This window comes from Oncorhynchus nerka, linkage group LG22 (genome assembly GCF_034236695.1).
Source record: "Oncorhynchus nerka isolate Pitt River linkage group LG22, Oner_Uvic_2.0, whole genome shotgun sequence".
Lineage (NCBI taxonomy): Eukaryota > Metazoa > Chordata > Actinopteri > Salmoniformes > Salmonidae > Oncorhynchus > Oncorhynchus nerka.
In genome coordinates this window covers 31,174,072-31,193,949 of record NC_088417.1, presented here as the reverse complement: position 1 = coordinate 31,193,949, position 19,878 = coordinate 31,174,072, and the positions used below count along the sequence as shown (strand labels likewise).

Below are 19,878 nucleotides of genomic sequence, written 5' to 3'. Positions count from 1 at the left end.
GACCCTGGGGATCTTTCTTTTGGTGTTTTTCAGAGTCAGCAGAAAGGCCTCTTTAGTGTTCTAAGTTTTCACAACTGTAACCTTAATTGCCTACAACTATAACCTTCATTGAACAAGCAGGGAAACAGTGTTTAAACACTTTACAATCAAGATCTGTGAAGATATTTGGATTTTTACGAATTATCTTTGAAAGACAGGGTGCTGAAAAGGGGACGTTTCTTTTTTTGCTGAGTTCATAAGAGTCTCGAGGGCTTCAATTGTATTAAAGAGTGTGATTGATTAATCCGCTTCATTGAATCAACATTGAATTGATCTCTTTACAAGTTTCCGTTGTATTCCAGTGGCTACTGCTTTGTCTGTCTGTGTGTCTGTCTGTCTATGTGTCTGTCTGCAGGCCAAATCTATAAAAGGCCTGAGAGTGATCTACTTAGGACTTATGCCCAGACGGTTGGACGGCCATGGTTGCGTCCCAAGTGGCACCCTATTTTCTGTCAAGTGCACTACTTTAGTCCACGGGCCGTAGGGCTCGGGTCAAAAGTATGGCTCTACATAGGGAATAGGGTGCCATTTGGGACATCACATCCCCATGTACTACATGTCATCCCAGACCCAGATGCTCTGGCGTTTGTCAGGGTTGAGTTTTGCGTCATTGGGTCCTATTTAAATGACTGCTATTTAATCATCATATACCGCTCATCTCCTTCAGAGGAGTCCTCAGTTATAGATATAAAGTTCTACTGTAGGTAGGTTTATTATATGACACCCATACACAGAACCCCACAAACCTAATCTAACCAATGATCTCTAACAGTCGTTTATGTACCTTTTGAGAATGTAGTCCATGTGTTATACTGTTATAATACATGCCTGGTATTTGTTATTAGAATGGACCTAATAAAACTAACATTGTGGGGGAAATGAGGTTTCAGAGAACGTTTTAGCACCTCATCCGGTCATATGTTCTCAGACAAATATATGATGGTATCCTGGTTCTGACCCCTGAATGGCTGTCATTTCAGTTGCAGTTCTTTACACAGAGGAGACAGAGAAAATAAATCAAGGAGAAAACAGAGAGACCACTGAAATGTTCCAAAAAAGATAAGATCAAGTTCTGAAACCTAGATGAAGATCAACTACCTCAAAATATTTGAAGCTCGGAAAGAGACAGACAGAGGAGGAGGGGACAACATCAATAACTGTCCACTGTGTGTGTGTGTTATACTCTGTGATTCGGCTGTGTCCCGGGAGCACACTATGAGCTTCAGTACCCTGGAACCCCTAAGCTCTGCGGTGGGAGTGGGAGGCAGCACACTGATGACCTCACTGAAATATATGCGCTACTGTCTGCCGCTTGATTGGACGAATGTAAATATTTGAACTCTTGGAAATGTGCCTGCTGCTATCCAACACCATGCACGAGTTCGAAGCCACTCAGGGTCTGTATGGTGAGGAGCCAGGAGCCAATGCACAGACAGACACACACACACACACACCTTGACGTTGGTAGCCAGGAGCCAAGGCGGGCCCCAAGCCCCAACCCGGCACTGTGGGGAACCTAAACCATTGTTACTGTATCTGCTTACCTAGGAAGGGCAGGAGTGTGTGTGTGTGTGTGTGTGTGTGTGTGGTGTGTGGTGTGTGTGTGGTGTGTGTGTGTGTGTGTGTGAACATATTGTTTGTGAAAGCTGATGTAAAATTAGATGTGTAGAGTTTTTAGAGCCGGTGCCAGTCTATGTTAAGCCAGGCTCAGGCCCAGCAGGTTACTAACGTCCTCCACATTACGGCCTTGAGGTGGTTGAGAAGTAGACAAAACAGCCAAGCCTAAAGGCCCCCGGCCCGGGCGAGGCTGTTACCATTACAAAACACACACACTCCCACACAAACAACACACGCACACATGCATACACACACATACATGCAGACACATGCGCAGATGCACGCACACACAGTTTTCCAGCTTCTACATCTGCCACTAACTAACAGTCTGCATTCCAAATAGCACCCTATTATTCCATTTTGTCCTGGTCAAAAGTAGTGAACTATAAATGGAATAGGGTGCCATTTGGAACAAATCTATAAAGTACAGGGTCTCTTTTCTCCAGTACCACAGTAAACTGTCCCACTATTGTAAATTATACCACTGTATCAATAAAGTATTCCAAATCCAAAATATATTGATATCCAAAATATTATAAAAGTATAACAACATCTATAAAATGTACTTTTTGGATCCAAATCTATCGTCTTGTATTCAATATTAGTCTAAAAAGTGATAAACATCTGTGCAATGAAAACATTTTCCAACCATTTGAGTATTTTTGAGTCATAAATCTTTGAGGTCTTTCAGATATGGTGATATTTTTCAAAATATTAAATATGTGATGACAAGGAATTCATGAAATTATTATTTTTCCATTCGCCTGTATAAAATTCTTAGACAGAATACGAAAATACCAGTCATAAATATAACCTAAACAAACAGCCTGGTTTCATAGACTAGAGGTAACATAGTAAATGTAAATCTGGGACACTCAAATTAGTATATGTTACGTTTGGCATGGTTACATAACACAGATTGTTACTTAAGGCAAAAATGGAGGTGGTTGGGTGGGAGTATAACGCAAACGTCTATCAACACAAGTTTGAATCTCATCATGGACAACTTTACCATCTGAGCTAATTAGCTACTTTTCAACTCAAATCAAATCTTATTTGTCACATGCACATGGTTAGCAGATGTTAATGCGAGTGTAGCAAAATGCTTGTGCTTCTAGTTCCGACCATGCAGTAAAATCTAACAAGTAATCTAACCTAACAATTTCACAACAACTACCTTATACACACACAAGTGTAAAGGAATGAATAAGAATATGTACATATAAATATATGGATGAGCGATGGCTGTGCGGCATAGGTAAGATGCAGTAGATGGTATAGACTACAGTATATACATACGAGATGAGTAATGTAGGGTATGTCAACATTATATAAAGTGGCATTGTTTAAAGTGGCTAGTGACACATTTATTACATGCATTTTTCATTATTAAACTGGCTAGAGATGAGTCAGTGTGTTGGCAGCAGCCACTCAATGTTAGTGATGGCTGTTTAACAGTTTGATAGCCTTGAGATAGAAGCTGTTTTTCAGTCTCTGGGTCCCCGCTTTGATGCACCTGTACTGACCTCGCCTTCTGGATGATAGCGGGTGGAACAGGCAGCAGCTCGGTTGGTTGTTGTAAAAAGGAACGCGAAGCGAGACGGCCTTCTCTGTCGGCGCCAGAAGTTGTACTTACTACTTAGTCTACTTACTACTATTCAACATGTTAGCTAACTCTTCCCCTAACCTTAACCCTTTAAGCTAACCCTTCCCCTTCCCCTAACCCTTTAACCTAAGTCCTATACATAACCCTATCCTTAACCCTAAACGTTAGGCAGCTAGCTAACATTAGTAACCAAGCCACCTAGCTAGAATTCGTAACATATCATACATTTAGAAAATTTGTAAAATATTGTACGTTTTGCAAATTCATAACATGTTGTACATTTAATAAATTCGTAACATATAATACGAATTGTAATTCATAATATGAAACAGTTGATGGACATCCAACATATCATACAAAACGTAACATAAACTGCATGACCAAAAGTATGTGGAACCAGCTTGTCGAAAATCTCATTCCAAAAATCATAGGCATCAATATTGAGTTGGTCACCCCTTTGCTACTATAACAGCCTCCACTCTTCTGTGAAGGCTTTCCACTAGATGTTGGAACATTGCTGCAGGGACTTGCTTCCATTCAGCCACAAGATCATTAGGGAGGTCGGGCACTGATGTTGGGCGATTAGGCCTGGCTCACAGTCAGCATTCCAATTCATCCCAAAGGTGTTTGATGGGGTTGAGGTTAGGGCTCTGTTCAGGTCAGTCAAGATCTTCCACACCGAGCTCTTTGCATTTGGCAGGGAGCGTTCTGGCATCCGGCAAACCCAGATTTGTCCGCCATCACTCCAGAGAACGCATTTCCACTGCTCCAGACTCCAATGCCGGTGAGCTTTTCACCACTCCAGCCAACGCTTGGCATTGCGAATGGTGATCTTAGGCTTGTGTGCTGCTCCTTGGCTATGGAAACCCATTTTCATGAAGCTCCCAACAAACTGTTCCTGTGCTTACGTTGCTTCCAGAGGTAGTTTGTAACTCGGTAGTGAGTGTTGCAACCGAGGATGGACGATTTTTATGCGTTACAAGCTTCAGCACTCGGCGGTCCATTTCTGTGAACTTGTGTCGCCTATCACTTCGCGGCTGAGCAGTTGTTGCTCTTAGAAATGTCCACTTCACAATAATATCACTTGCAGTTGACCGAGGTAGCTTTAGCAGGGCAGACATTTGACGAACTGACTTGTTGGAAAGGTGACATCCTATGACGGTGCCACGTTGAAAGTCACTGAGCGCTTCAGTAAGGCCATTCTACTGCAAATGTTTGTCTATGGAGATTGCATGGCTGTTTACTAAATTTATACACGTGTCAGCAACGGGTGTGTCTGAAATAGCCGACTCCACTAATTTGAAGGGGTGTCCAAATACAGTTGAAGTCGGAAGTTTACATACACCAGCCAAATACATTGAAACTCAGATTTTCACAATTCCTGACATTTAATCAGAGTTCAAATTCCCTGTCTTAGGTCAGTTAGGATCACCACTTCATGTTAAGAATGTGAAATGTCAGAATAATAGTTGAGAGAATGATTATTTCAGCTTTTATTTCTTTCATCACATTCCCAGTGGGTCAGAAGTTTACATACACTCAATTAGTATTTGGCAGCATTGCCTTTAAATTGTTTAACTTGGGTCAAATATTTTGGGTAGCCTTCCACAAGCTTCCCACAATAAGTTGGGTGAATTTTGGCCCATTCCTCCTGACAGAGCTGGTGAAACTTAGTCAGGTTTGTAGGCCTCCTTGCTCGCACACACTTTTTCAGTTCTGCCAACAAATATTCTATGGGATTGAGGTCAGGGCTTTGTGATGGCCACTCCAATACCTTGACGTTGTTGTCTTAAGCCATTTTGCCACAACTTTGGAAGTATGCTTGGGGTCATTGTCCATTTGGAAGACCCATTTGCGACCAAACTTTAACTTCCTGACTGATGTCTTGAGATGTTGCTTCAATATATCCACATAATTTTCCTCCTCGTGATCTATTTTGTGAAGTGCACCAGTCCCTCCTGCAGCAAAGCACCCCCACAACATGATACTGCCACCCCCGTGCTTCACGGTTGGCATGGTGTTTTTCGGCTGCAAGTCTCCCCCTTTTTCCTCCAAACATAACGATGGTCATTATGGCCAAACAGTTTTATTTTTGTTTCATCAGACCAGAGGACATTTCTCCAAAAAGTACAATTTCTGTCCCCATGTGCAGTTGCAAACCGTAGCCTGGCTTTTTATGGCGTTTTGGAGCAGTGGCTTCTTCCTTGCTGATTGGCCTTTCAGGTATAGTAGTGTAGTGGGTGAGGTGAACTCGATCTTCAAGGTCATGTCTCGATCTTCAAGGAGCTTTAACGAACAAGACATCAAAGCTATAACCTTCTCTGCACCAGAGAGTGACTTAGTGGTAGCATGACCTGAACTAAATGAAACATGTAGATCGCATACACTTCACTATGCCTGCGTGCCAAATGGCACTATCCTTTATAGTGCACTACCTTTGACGAGAGCCCAAATGGTAGTGCACTGTAAAGGTAAATAGTGTTCCATTTGGAACTCAGAAATGTTGTTCAGAGTTTTGCGTGACTGTTAACATAGATGTAACACAGAGATTTGGTTCTGGGTTACAAGAGTAGTCAAACTATTGTTTTCCTTTTGAATCTGATTGAAATGAATTACCCAAAAGAAGTGGATACAAGATGTTGACTGGGATTAGATCAAGCAAAACTCATGTACAGTACATTTGATGTGTCTGTCTTTGTGAAACTCATCTATAGTTGCTTTATAGAGCAAAGAGCTGTATTCTACTTAGAAGGAGAGGGAAAGAGAGAGAGAGGAAGACAGGGAGAGAGAGTGAGAGCAAGAGAGAGAGAGAGAGAGAGAGAGAGAGAAAGGGAGAGAGAGATATTCTACTTGGCCAGTGGGAGGGTGGGAGTCGAGAAAGAGGTAGAGGTTGAGGTCGGGGGCCCGTCTGTGTTTTCAATTTCAATTGTCCGCCGTACATCTTAAAGAACCTGAGCTTCCTGTGGTTCAGGGTAATAAACGTAACCTCAGGTTACATCCTGAGCACAATGGAACAGACATGTTGGAAAAACATACATCAAGTAAGAGGTAAGCTGCAGGGCAAAGGCACTATGCTGTGCAAAACACCCTGCAAAAATGGCAAAGCAACCAACAAAAGTGGCAAGACTACCAACTCAAATTAAGTGGCAAGGGTTTACTACCAATGAACTACTTGTCAGGTCAATACTTTCTACTGCTTCTCTTAAACACCCCCTATTCTGTCCAAGGTGGCACGCCTATTCAATGTTTGAGGGAAAGTAACCCTGTATCCTCCCCACCCTGACAGACCTACACGCTTCATCAACGCCAGTCAAACTGCAGGGACTTCTGGTCTTTGTGGTTTGTAATGAATTCACTAGTACAGCCCTGAAAACCAGATCATCCTGGCAAAGGAAAATAAGCAGCGCAATTATAACACAGAGCAGGATTATTTATACAAAATAATGAATTTGTTTCTATACATGCCAATCATGTAGACCAAAGGGAGTTTAATAATATATATATTTTTTTCAAGGCGGGTCGAGATAGAAGCATAGCAGTAAAACATGGATGAAAAAAGGGTTTCAGGCATGTGGAAAGCTTACACCCAGCCCATGTTGACACAATGTGATTAGTTTATTATAGAATCCAATAAGCTTGGGCCTGTATGGATATTTGCTTCCATGTTATAGTAGCACGAGTCCAGATCTGACCGGAGGGCTTTTTGTGACAAGCGGTCGGGTGGTGTGGGTGAATGACAGCACAGCTAAAGAATTCTGGGGAGAGCCGGAGTATGCCAGAAATATGCCACAGGAGAGTGAAGCGGGGAGCGCAATAAACAGGGGAATTATGGGTAGATGGATGATGAATGGTGGTACTCATCCTTTCATTTGGTTTCCACAGGATGGTGGGGTGGTACGGTACGTGTGTGTGTGTGTGTGCCCCGGTCAGTCCCTCTCTGAACCCTGTGCTTATTAACACAGTAACCTGAGGCCAAGATGAAAGACTGCCCTGTAGAGAAAGGAGCTTCCGCTGTATGGGTGTGGAATCACTTGAGTCCCTCTCCCTTGCTTTCTTTAGGGACCTTTACATAGGAGTCTGTGTTTTCCCAAATAACAAATATAGGTTACAATACAATCACTTAGTTTCAAATCGTGGGGAAACTCAATTACAACTGAATTACAAGTCAAATTGAATACATGAAATTAGGCCAAGGGTTCGCACCAAGCAGGGGTAGACGTTTCCTACTTACAAAAGGTCAGGGATTATTCAGTTATGGGGCTGCTCCAGTCTGATTGATAGGTGATCTTGTAGGCCTGGTATCTCAGAGGATTTGATCACACCTTTCTGAGGAGGACAGAATTTAACTTCAGTGGGCCCTACACTACTCTAACCCTGTCTTAACATTATGTCAAAATCAACAATATCTCTGTTCATACTGTTTCAGGACACAATTTCAAAAAACAGGAGACTGTGATCTGGAATGAGAGGGAGGTAGAGAAAGAGAGTGAGAGATAGAAAGAGAAAGAGAGGAAAGTAGAGAAAGAGAGAGGTAGGTAGAGAAAGAGAGTGAGGGAGGTAGATGAAGAGAGAAGGAGGTAGAGAAAGAGATTGATAGGTAGAGAAAGAGAGAGGGAGGTAGAGAGAGAGAGAGAGGTAGAGAAAGAGAGAGGGAGGTAGAGAGAGAAAGAGGGAGGTAGAGAGAGAGAGGAGGTAGAGAAAGAGAGTGAGAGGTAGAGAAAGAGAGTGAGAGGTAGAGAAAGAGAGCGAGGTAGAGAAAGAGAGTGAGGTAGAGAAAGAGAGTGAGAGGTAGAGAAAGAGAGTGAGAGGTAGAGAAAGAGAGTGAGAGGTAAAGAAAGAGAGTGAGAGGTAAAGAAAGAGAGTGAGAGGTAAAGAAAGAGAGTGGGAGGTAGAGAGTGAGAGGGAGGTAGAGAAAGCGAGTGAGGTAGAGAAAGAGGGAAGGTAGAGAAAGAGAGGGAGGTAGAGAAAGAGAGAGGTAGAGAAAGAGAGAGAGAGGGAGGGAGAGAAAGAGAGAGGGAGGGAGAGAAAGAGAGAGGGTGGTAGAGAAAGAAAGTGAGAGGTAAAGAAAGAGTGAGGGAGGTACAGAAAGAGAGAGGGGGGTAGAGAAAGAAAGTGAGAGGTAAAGAAAGAGTGAGGGAGGTAGAGAAAGAGAGAGGGTGGTAGAGAAAGAAAGTGAGAGGTAAAGAAAGAGTGAGGGAGGTACAGAAAGAGAGAGGGAGGTAGAGAAAGAAAGTGAGAGGTAAAGAAAGAGTGACGGAGGTACAGAAAGAGAGAGGGAGGTAGAGAAAGAAAGAGAGAGGTAAAGAAAGAGTGAGGGAGGTACAGAAAGAGAGAGGGAGGTAGAGAAAGAGTGTGAGAGGGGGTAGAGAAAGAAAGTGAGAGGTAAAGAAAGAGAGAGGGAGGTAGAGAGAGTGTGAGAGGGGGTAGAGAAGATCGAGGGAGTGAAGGAGTAGTATTATAGGACAAAAGGAGGGCCATACATCTCCGAGGGACCACTGAAATTGTGAAACAAGAAGCTCCTGATGAAATAACAGGTGACAGAGTGTAAAACGACAATCTAAACAGGAGATTCAACCTAATTAGTGTGTTTCCACCTGCATTGACAGTCTCATCAGTCCTGGGGCTGTTGGTTGCATTACCTCAGAGGCTTCTGGTACAGAGAGAGGTTGCTTCCCAAATCACACCCTATTTCCTTAATAGTGCATTTAATTTGACCATGACCCATAGGGATCTGGTCAAATGTACTGTAATATATAGGGAATAGGGCGCCATTTGGGACGTACACGGGGTAACCTAAGAGAGGAGAAGGCCAGGGAGCTTGGCTGAAGCTGGAGCTTACTGACTTCAGAGGGTAGGGAAGGAGGATGGAGGGATATTTTCCTCTACCTCACTTCAGAACGTCAACACTTGAAAAGTTTGCAGACGCACAGGTGCCTTATAGGCATGGTTGGGTAGGTTACTTTCTAAATGTAATCTGTTTAAGTTATCAGTCCAAAATTGTAATCAGTAACATAACTTGTTGATTACTTAAACTCAGTAATCTGATTACTTACTTTTGTATTGTTTTTCCCTTAACCTAGAAGACAAAAAGTATCCATCAAACATATTTGCTGTGTCATCATAGTGGTCTCTGAATTGTGGTCAGACTCGCTGAGGTGGAACAAACTTAAAAACTTGTGCAAACATTGCGAAGTAATCATCTAGTTCTTCAAAGTATCTGTAATCTGATTACAATATTGTTGCTGGTAACATAACAAATTACAGTTAAAAAATAAGTTACTCAGTTACTCCCCAGCCCTGCTTATAGACCACCCTTTTCACACTACTGAGCTGAGCCGAACCAAGCCGTGCTGCTCCGGCCTGGCTACCCACCCAACTACTGGAACTGTGTTGCAAGGGACAATGTGAATCAGAGCCAGCATGGTACATACGGCTTGATTGAAGTTGGCACAATAGTGAGGAGGGAGTAGCTTTTCAGACAAGGCCTGTTGCAATGTCGACTCACCAGTGCTCCCCATTACTTTCACACACAACACTTTGTGGGCGCCGAGCGGAGAGGAGGCTATCCTCATGGTTAACCTATTAGCCTTAAGGCCCCCGATAACTCAGATCTCTCCCAGCATCAGTAACAGAGAGCGTGATCCTTTCAATTGTTCTCTCCCCCATTCTTTCTTCTGGTCAGCATGGCAAAACAATTAACTGATAGCAGACCGACAACGAGCATGACAAACTGAGTGACGTCTGGGAACCCGACACCTTATGAAACGATGCCCGACGTCTCGTAACATTTTTACACATGACAGCATGACGGCTCTCCTGAGAGGCTCGTCTGAGCTAGCGCTAACCCAAAACCCATACGGCCTGGCAGAGAGGAGCCCGTGCTAATGAGACACAGACCCACTCTGTTAGCTTAGCCCGGCTGGCCACTCAGACTGTCTCACTCCAGTCCCTTAAAAACCTTACTGACTACACATTTTCTGCGACACATATTTTTTAACGTAACCTTTATTTAACTAGGCAAGTCAGTTAAGAACAAATTCTTCTTCACAATGATGGCCTAAGAACAGTGGGCTAACTGCCTTGTTTAGGGGCAGAACGACTGATGTTAACCTTGTCAGCTCGGGGATTCCATCTAGCAACCTTTCGGTTACTGTCCCAAAGCTCTAACCACTAGGCTACCTGCCACAACCTGGTCAAAAGTGGTGCACTATGTAGGGAATAGGGTGCCATTTGGGACTTCGACATACTGTTATAATACTATACTATTGCTAGTACAAATTTTAATAGTGTTAAGTGGAAAGAGAATGCAATGGGACGTGGCCATAAGGTGGCAGGCAGTGTCATACTGTGCATTCGTAAAGTATTCAGACTCCTTGACTTTTTCCACATTTTGTTACATTACAGCCTTATTCTAAAAATGGATAAAATATTTTTTCCCTAATTTACATAAAATGAAAACAAACAATTTTACTAAAGTATTTAGACCCTTTGCTATGAGATTGAGCTCAAGTGCATTCTGTTTCCATTGATCATCCCTGAGATGTTTCAACAACTTGATTGGAGTCCACCTGTGGTAAATGTAATTGATTGGACAGGACTTGGAAAGGAACACACTTGTCTATGCAAGGTTCCACAGTTGACAATGCATGCTGACAGAGCTTGATAGGATCTGCAGAGAAGAATGGGAGAAACTCCCCAAATACAGGTGTGCCAAGCTTGTAGCGTCATACCCAAAAAGACTTGAGGCTGTAATCGCTGAAGTAAAGGGTCTGAATACTTATGTAAATGTGATATTCCAGTTTTTGCTTTATCATTATGGGGTAGTGTGTGTAGATTGATGAGGTGGAAAAACAATTGAATCCATTTTAGAATAACGCTGTAACGTAACAAAATGTAGTCACGGGGGTCTGAATACTTTCCAAATGCACTGTATATCCCACTGGTGGTCAATTGTCAGACCTCAGTTCAAATAGTATTTATTTAGTTTCAGATAACTTTGAGCATTACATTGAGGTCTGCAAGATGAGCAGAGTTTGCACCTTGTGCTAGTCGATTAGATCCATTGCGCCAGGCAGGCTCAATCAAATGTAGCTAAAGTTTTTGAACCAAAGTCTTGAGTTTTGGGTTGGTGGTGGTTGAGAATCCTCTGGGAAAATGTTCCTTCTAATGTACTTTCTGCACTGACAAACCTCTGGTCTGTGTAAAAAAGCAGATTCTCAATATAACAATGTAGTGGTTAGGTCTGTTGATGCTACAGGCCTTCAGTTATGTTGTAGGTCTGTGTTTTCAGATTAACAGCCTTCGCTGAGCAGCAAGGAAAGACTGAGGGTAGTGGGTTAAGCCAGCCCTTTCATAATGACACAGGACTGATGCACATCCCAGTCAAAGCCACCGCACCAAGGCAAAATACTAGTGGGGGTTTCCTGACCAGCTGCCCATAGGATGATTTAGAAATCACAGGGAGCTATAAGGAGTCCTCGAAAAGTGTTTAAACCGAACACATACATACAGTGGGGCAAAAAAACGATTTAGTCAGCCACCAATTGTGCAAGTTCTCCCACTTAAAAAGATGAGAGAGGCCTGTAATTTTCATCATAGGTACACTTCAACTATGACAGACAAAATGAGAAGGGAAAAAAATCCTGAAAATCACATTGTAGGATTTTTAATGAATTTATTTGCAAATTATGGTGGAAAATAAGTATTTGGTCACCTACAAACAAGCAAGATTTCTGGCTCTCACAGACCTGTAACTTCTTCTTTAAGAGGCTCCTCTATCCTCCACTCGTTACCTGCATTAATGGCACCTGTTTGAACTTGTTATCAGTATAAAAGACCTGTCTACAACCTCAAACAGTCACACTCCAAACTCCACTATGGCCAAGACCAAAGAGCTGTCAAAGGACACCAGAAACAAAATTGTAGACCTGCACCAGGCTGGGAAGACTGAATCTGCAATAGGTAAGCAAGCTTGGTTTGAAGAAATCAACTGTGGGAGCAATTATTAGGACAGGGAAGACATACAAGACCACTGATAATCTCCCTCGATCTGGGGCTCCACACAAGATCTCACCCCGTGGGGTCAAAATGATCAGAAGAACGGTGAGCAAAAATCCCAGAACCACACAGGGGGACCTAGTGAATGACCTGCAGAGAGCTGGGACCAAAGTAACAAAGCCTAGCATCAGTAACACACTACGCCACCAGGGACTCAAATCCTGCAGTGCCAGACGTGTCCCCCTGCTTAAGCCAGTACATGTCCAGGCCCGTCTGAAGTTTGCTAGAGAGCATTTGGATGATCCAGAAGAAGATTGGGAGAATGTCATATGGTCAGATGAAACCAAAATATAACTTTTTGGTAAAAACTCAACTCGTGTTTGGAGGACAAAGAATGCTGACTTGCATCCAAAGAACACCATACCTACTGTGAAGCATGGGGGTGGAAACATGCTTTGGGGCTGTTTTTCTGCAAAGGGACCAGGACGACTGATCCGTGTAAAGGAAAGAATGAATGGGGCCATGTATCGTGAGATTGATTGAAAACCTCCTTCCATCAGCAAGGGCATTGAAGATGAAACGTGTCTGGGTCTTTCATCATGACAATGATCCCAAACACACTGCCCGGGCAACGAAAAGTGGCTTCGTAAGAAGCATTTCAAGGTCCTGGAGTGGCCTAGCCAGTCTCCAGATCTCAACCCCATAGAACATCTTTGGAGGGAGTTGAAAGTCCCAAAACAGCACTGCTCTAGAGGAGATCTGCATGGAGGAATGGGCCAAAATACCAGCAACAGTGTGTAAAAACCTTGAAGACTTACGGAAAACGTTTGACCTCTGTTATATACCCTTTGTTGGCAATGACAAAGTATTGAGATAAACTTTTGTTATTGACCAAATACTTATTTTCCACCATAATTTGGAAATAAATTCATTAAAAAAATCCTAATGTGATTTTCTTTCTTTTTGTCTATCATAGTCGAAGTGTACCTATGATGAAAATTACAGACCTCTCATCTTTTTAAGTGGGAGAACTTGCACAATTGGTGGCTGACTAAATACTTTTTTGCCCCACTGTATCTACCTCTCGATCTGTAAACGTGTGGAATTCAAAAACAGGCTTTTAAGATAAACCCTTTTTCAGTTCTCACCAAAGGATGACATTTCCAACATGTTAAGTAGTCTAGGTCGTTTTCTGTGAAGACTTCTCAGATGAGGTGAAGTACAAGTACTGTGTGAAGATTTATACTAAGTTAATAGGATCTGGCCCTTTGTTTTACAATAGGCGAGGGCTCCTTAGCTCGGGCAGGAATAAGCATTAACTTCAGAATCCTTTAAAAATGACTTTATTCACTTTAATACATAGGGCGGTTTTATAATTGTAGTATGTATACATTCAAATTTTACAATCCACACAGGAATTATACATATATTCATAAGTATTCCGAAACACACACATGAATTTACAATGTGTTTATATGCTGTCACATATAAACAGAAAAGAACAAGTTCAAGAGTTAAAGCCTCTGTCATTTCCATCATAAAGCAGACGTCTAGTTCATTCAGGACAAATAAAACATCTCTATGCAGTCTACTCGAAACCCTGTGTGCAAGGTCCTGGATGAAGGTACATTTAACTCAATTGTTGTGTATGTGTGGTTCATACAGTCCAAGTTTGTGTCCGAGATGGCACCCTAATTCTCTATATATAGTGCACTACTTTAGACCAGGGTGGAAAGTAGTCCACTATATAGTTAATAGGGTGCCATTTTGGGACACAATGCAACTGTCTCTGCAAGGCATTTATAGAACAAACATGAAAAATTAAAATAATTCTACATGCAATTAAGGATAAGAAATAATTATATTCTGATTAGACATACTGTAAAGGCATCCGTGTCACTCCTGACAAATATACCATAGGTACGGTCACCCAAAACTACATTTCCCAACACATTCTTCCTGGCTCTCAAGAACTACAGGCAAGGTCTAAGGACATGGAACGTGGAGACAGAGCATTGCAAAACTCTTTTTTTTACAGGTCTTACACCTTCTTTGATTTCAATGCCAACACCCATATGACTCAATGTATTCTGTAATATAGAAAACGTTGGTCCTTTTTCCATATAGGGACACATTATGAAAAGCTGAAGCAAGACTGACGCTAGCGCTGATACTGATATTAATATTTAACTGTCCGAGTGGCAGATAACCAGGCTGGTCACAGCCCATTAGAACAACCAACAAAACATGCAGCGTTGGTTCGTTTAGTTTCTTTTTCATAACACACACAATAGATAGCCAACCCTCCTGTGCCAATCTGTTTGATTTATAAACCCTTCAAGAAAATGCTGAAAGTTTTGAGTCCAAGTCAGGAAAAGTTGTAAAACTTTGTTCCAAAAACATGGTGACTGTATAATTTTTAGAACAAAAGAGGCAGCTTGTGGAAGAGAGACAAAAAGAGAGAGAATACATGAAGGCTTGGCCTGACAAGAAAATCAACTGCAGCGCTGTTAGGAGGGCGAGCACTGGAGAACAAGGTTGCATGATCACACAGGGTAGATGCACACGCTGGAGAATCATCCCTGCAGCCAACACACACTAGCTGTCAACACACACTAGCTTGCCTTGCTAAGAGGAACAAAGTGTTAAAGGAGAGAATAGGGGGGGGGGATTCTACAAAGAAAAAAAAGTGTTGAGGGGGGAGGACAAACAAAACTCTATACAACCGGAATTGAGAAATGGTGATAGAAAATTATTTTCTAAATGAAAATAATACCCCCATCTGCTATCCATGGTACTGTGCCTCACCTCACGATTCCACCAAGTCATACACTAATTTCATTTTCAGAGAGACCGACAGTACCTTTAAAACAGAATTATAGCCATGATAACAGGAAGTGTGCAAACAGCAACATCCCTATGAATGATCACAGCCAGTGAGCGGAGGGTGCTGGTCATGAGCAGCCCTGCCTCACTCCACACCTCAGGGGCTGATGTGGGAAATAGTCTGAAAACTATAGCTTTCATAGTCCTCATCGCAGGACATCAGCCATCAGTGTGTGTGTGTGAGTGTTTGGTTGGGTGTGTCTTTCAAGTGAGTGTGTGTGTGGGGTGCGTTTCGTATGTGTGTGTGTGTGTGTATATGAGTGTCTATGCTTCGTATGTGCGCGCGTTGCGTGTGAATGTAGTGTGGGTCTATACCAGGGAGCAGTAACCCCCACAGCCACCCCCTGCAGCCTGGTCCTGCCGGCCCAGCTGGACCCCTCGGCCCTGCGTCTCGCTCTCCCACAGTCCAGGGGTCTGGATGATCTTCTCAACCAGCTCCTCAAACGCACACTGGACCCCATCACGCGTCTTAGCACTGGCCTCTGGCCCAGAGAAAGGGGGGTGGGGGGGGAAGTAGGAGAGAAAGAGAGGGGGAGAGGAGGAAGAAGGGATACAGACATAACAACTCTCAGTGACTGGCTGCTCCTTCATGTCATCTAGCTTCTGACCTCCACAGCTGCATCTCTCTGAAACTAGACAGGGTAATTCTCCTGAACATTGTGTGCCTCCGCTGCGTGTCGGACCGAACAACGTCATTTACCTGGGACTATGTTTATCACAGCCTCTTGTGCGTTATTGCTTAGCTAGAATGTGCTCTCCGAGTGCTACAATTTGAAAAAGTTGCTCAAAATAGCCGTATCTATTGATTGGTAGAAGTTATTTCTGTTCTGATTGGAATAACAGAGACTCGGACAAAGACTTCATACACAAAGTTTATCTTATGAAGGTGGCAGATAGCCTAGCGGTTGAAAGCGTTGTGCCAGCAAACCGAAAGGACACTGGTTCGAATCCCTGACTAGGTGAAAAATCTGTTGATGTGCCCTTGAGCAAGGGGGTTTAGACAAAGTGAAAGATGTTAGAGGATATTAAAAAGAGAAGGCTAAGAATAGAAGCAGGCAGACATTCCAGTCCAGGTATGACAGGTATTTAAAAAGCTGTTTCCCCCGCATAACGGTGGGCCATAACTCATGCCCCGAGTCGCATCCGAGAGGGGAATCCTCCCAGCTCCCGACTTACCTATAAACAGCATGGAATGTTTTCTTGCAAACTTCAGGCCTTCGTTCCTGTCTAGTTCATGGTTTTCCTAAAACAAAGAAGAGTAATCTTTTATGAGGTCTGTCCAGTTTACCTGTCAGCTACTGTGAATGTGACTGGGCTGGGTACACGGGAAACATACACTACATGACCAAAAGTATGTGGACACCTGCTCGTCAAACATCTCATTCCAAAATCACGGGCATTAATATGGAGTTGGTCCCCCCTTTAAGCTATAACAGCCTCCACTTTTCTTGAAATGCTTTACCACTAGATGTTGGAACGTTGCTGCGGAGACTTGCTTCCATTCAGCCACAAGAACATTAGGGAGGTCGGGCACTGATGTTGGGCAATTAGGCCTGGCTCGCAGTCGGCTTTCCAATTCATCCCAAATGTGTTTGATGGGGTTGAGGTCAGGGCTCTGTGCAGACCAGTCAAGTTCTTCCACATTGATCTCGACAAACCATTTTTGTATGGACCTCGATTTGCGCACAGGAGCATTATCATGCTGAAACAGGAAAGGGCCTTCCCTAAACTGTTCCCACAAAGAGTCACAGAATCGTCGAGTGTTATTTTATGCTGTAGCGTTAAGATTTCCCTTCAATAGAATCAAGGGGCCTAGCCTAAACCATGAAAAACAGCCCCAGACCATTACTCCTCCAAACCTTAGAGTTGGCACTATGCATTATGGCAGGTAGTGTTCTCCTGGCATCCGCCAAACCCAGATTCATCCATCGGACTGCCAGATGGTGAAGTGTGATTCATCATTCCAGGGAACACGTTTCCACTGCTTCAGAGTCCAATGACGGCGAGCTTTACAACACTCCAACCGACACTTGGCATTGCGCATGGTGATCTTAGGCTTGTGTGCGGCTGCTCGGCCATGGAAACCCATTTCATGAAGCTCCTGTTGAACAGTTCCACATACTTTTGTACATATAGTGTAGGAGAGTCTAGTCAGTACCACAGCTAAAGACCAGTAATGTACATGATGTCTACTAATGTTATATTCTCCTACAGGGTTAAGAAACAACAAACAAAGGACCTACTATGGCGGAAGACGACAGAGCCAGCAGGATACATTTCAATCCAATTACAATGTTGTTGTTTTTTTAAACACAGACTCAGGGAACTAAACCCAGAGATAACATTTGGTTGAACATGCGAGTGTTTTCACATGGGCTCGGGATATGTTAAAATGTGACGAGCCCTCTTCTCTCAGCCCAACCAGGTTGGGAGGCAATATTATTCACATTACATTCCAGCTCAATCTGTAAACTAGGAACATACTACACCAAGTACTGAAGAATGTTTCAAATATACACCAGCGCAGTGGTTCCCCCAGGAATTTTTTTCAGCAGTGGTGGCAAGGGTAGCAGGACAGGGTTGGGGGGGGTCCACAGGTAGGCATGGTTGTTTTAACAAAGACTACGCTGTGTAGTCAGTTTGATGCATTACTACAGAGTTTTGTAAAAAAAAAAAAAAATGATATATACAATATAATACAGTTTGAATAAAATAATACAGGGGAAATACTGGGGTATGATCTAAACTTAGAAAATCAAGAAAAAGGGGATATTGGTTTGGGGTAAGTCAATACAATGAATAGAGGATAACTGAAAAACAAGAAATTCCCTGTATATAGAATGTGTTGATTCTATGAGGGGGGAAAGCCTTGTTACCTAGTAAGTATCAACAAACATTAACCACTGATTATAGCACAATTCTAGCCTAAATGACACACTGTACACAAACAAACGGACTCGCCTTATCAATTTTGTTCCCGACCAGCATCTTGACAAGGTCATTCCTTGTGCAGTAAGTCTCCAGCTCATTGAGCCAGTTGTCCAGCTTGGTGAAAGTATCCCGTCGTGTTACATCATACACTGAGGAAGAGACAAGGGGTGAGGTGCTCGGTCAAAAACATTGTATCTCTGTCAGCAGATGACTGCAGGACATACTGTAACTGAGGGCGGGACCTTTGACCTTTAAAACCGTGTTTCAAACTCCCCCCCCCCCCCCGCATCACAAGAATGTGTTAGTGTTCTATCATAAAGTAGTCCTGAGCTGTGTATCAACACTGGTTCTGCTACTACTAGGAATGTGTGTGAAATGCACCATCTCTATATGACAAAAGCCACAATTCACCCAAAATCGGACACTTAGCCACCGGACTAAAACTGAAGAGGAAATACAACACTTGTTTAGAAAGCCAGTTCTACTGCATCCATGGTGTTAGCCACACTATCATAGCCTCCGGGTATACTGTAGGCTCTGGAGGACGTCTGCTCTAGCGAAGAGCAATAATGTCAGTTCCAGAGAGTAAGTAAGAGCACAGGATGAAAAGCAATCAGTCTTTATGGTGGCTGTCCAGACCTGCAGTGGCTGAATGTGTCTAAAGGGGTAGAGGTCTGAATGATGAAGTTGTTTGCTCACCCAGGATGACTCCCTGCGCGCCGCGGTAATAACTAGGTGTCAGGGTTCGGAAACGCTCCTGGCCAGCGGTGTCCTGCAAAACATAACCATAACCATTAAAGCCCTGGGCACATCAAAACACAACAGCTCTGGACACATAACACAGCCATAACCCTCTCCGCTGTCAGGCTCTGGACACATGGGGAGGAAAATATGGTGGTGTGACTAAGACAGAACCATAAAAAGTGATGGAGGACAAGGACTAAAGCATAAAGAGAGATTTGACAGCCATTTGTCATTGGTGCTCAGAATGATGTACATCAGCACCATCTTGTGGAGGTTAAGTGAATCATTTGTTAAGTGGAAGTTAAGCAATTAGATTTTTTTTTTTTTACTAGCCATCCCTAGGAGTTGTCGACAACAATAACGTAGGCCCACACCTCATACTAACTCCTTTCCAGAATTTTCCAGTCAGTTTTGAAAGGGACAGTGTGTGTGTGTGTGTGTGTAGAGGACTACTTACCCATATTGCCAACTTTGCCTTGTTCCCATCCACTGAGATGGTCTTCACTTTGAAATCAACGCCTGCGTAAGAAACAGAGAGAAACACACATTCAGGGTGCGTTCGTAAATTCACTCTGGCTATCTTCAGATTTCAGAGCACTCTCGCCTGTGTGTGTCAGAGTGCAGAATTTTACAAATGCTCAACACCCGTTGAATATGGCCAGTGTTGGTAAATGTTGGCAAAAAGCGTAATTCATTTGTTGCCAGCAGCACAGTTACAGTCACCAAAGCTCTGGTTAACATGAACAGCCTAACCAGCTCTACTAGGGTGAGTAAAATGCTCAGAGTGAGGTGTTCTCATTTGTGTCTGGAAGTAGCTAACAAACTAGACAACGTTAGCCAGTTTGCTTGGGGGCTTGACTGCCGTTGTGAAGTCAGAACACTCGGATCAACCCTATTCCTAGGTCAGAGCGTCTAGGGTGCGCCAACGTTCTGAATGTACGAATACCCGGAGCACCCCCAATCGAAGACGATGTCTTCATCATAAATGTGTGCCTGGTGATTTGAGTCATCACACAGGTCATATACGCCAAGAATATGAATCAAGAAGACAAATGAAC

General features: G+C 43.2%; 1 protein-coding gene across 2 annotated transcripts in view; it reads right to left on the bottom strand.

Moving 5' to 3' along the window:
- Positions 1-19,878, bottom strand: part of LOC115105097 (ras-related protein Rab-18-like) — a 29,945-nt gene that overhangs the window by 3,663 nt on the left and 6,404 nt on the right. The window contains exons 3-7 of one of the 2 annotated variants that reach the window (XM_029626699.2): positions 19,278-19,339; positions 18,776-18,848; positions 18,107-18,225; positions 16,322-16,388; positions 13,587-15,627 (exon numbers count right to left, since the gene is read on the bottom strand). In XM_029626699.2, the coding sequence (XP_029482559.1) occupies positions 15,455-15,627; positions 16,322-16,388; positions 18,107-18,225; positions 18,776-18,848; positions 19,278-19,339 (494 nt within the window). In that variant the 3' untranslated portion in view covers positions 13,587-15,454. Of the gene's footprint in view, positions 1-13,586; positions 15,628-16,321; positions 16,389-18,106; positions 18,226-18,775; positions 18,849-19,277; positions 19,340-19,878 lie in introns of those variants that run through there. The other variant, XM_065007124.1, reaches the window with a different exon arrangement.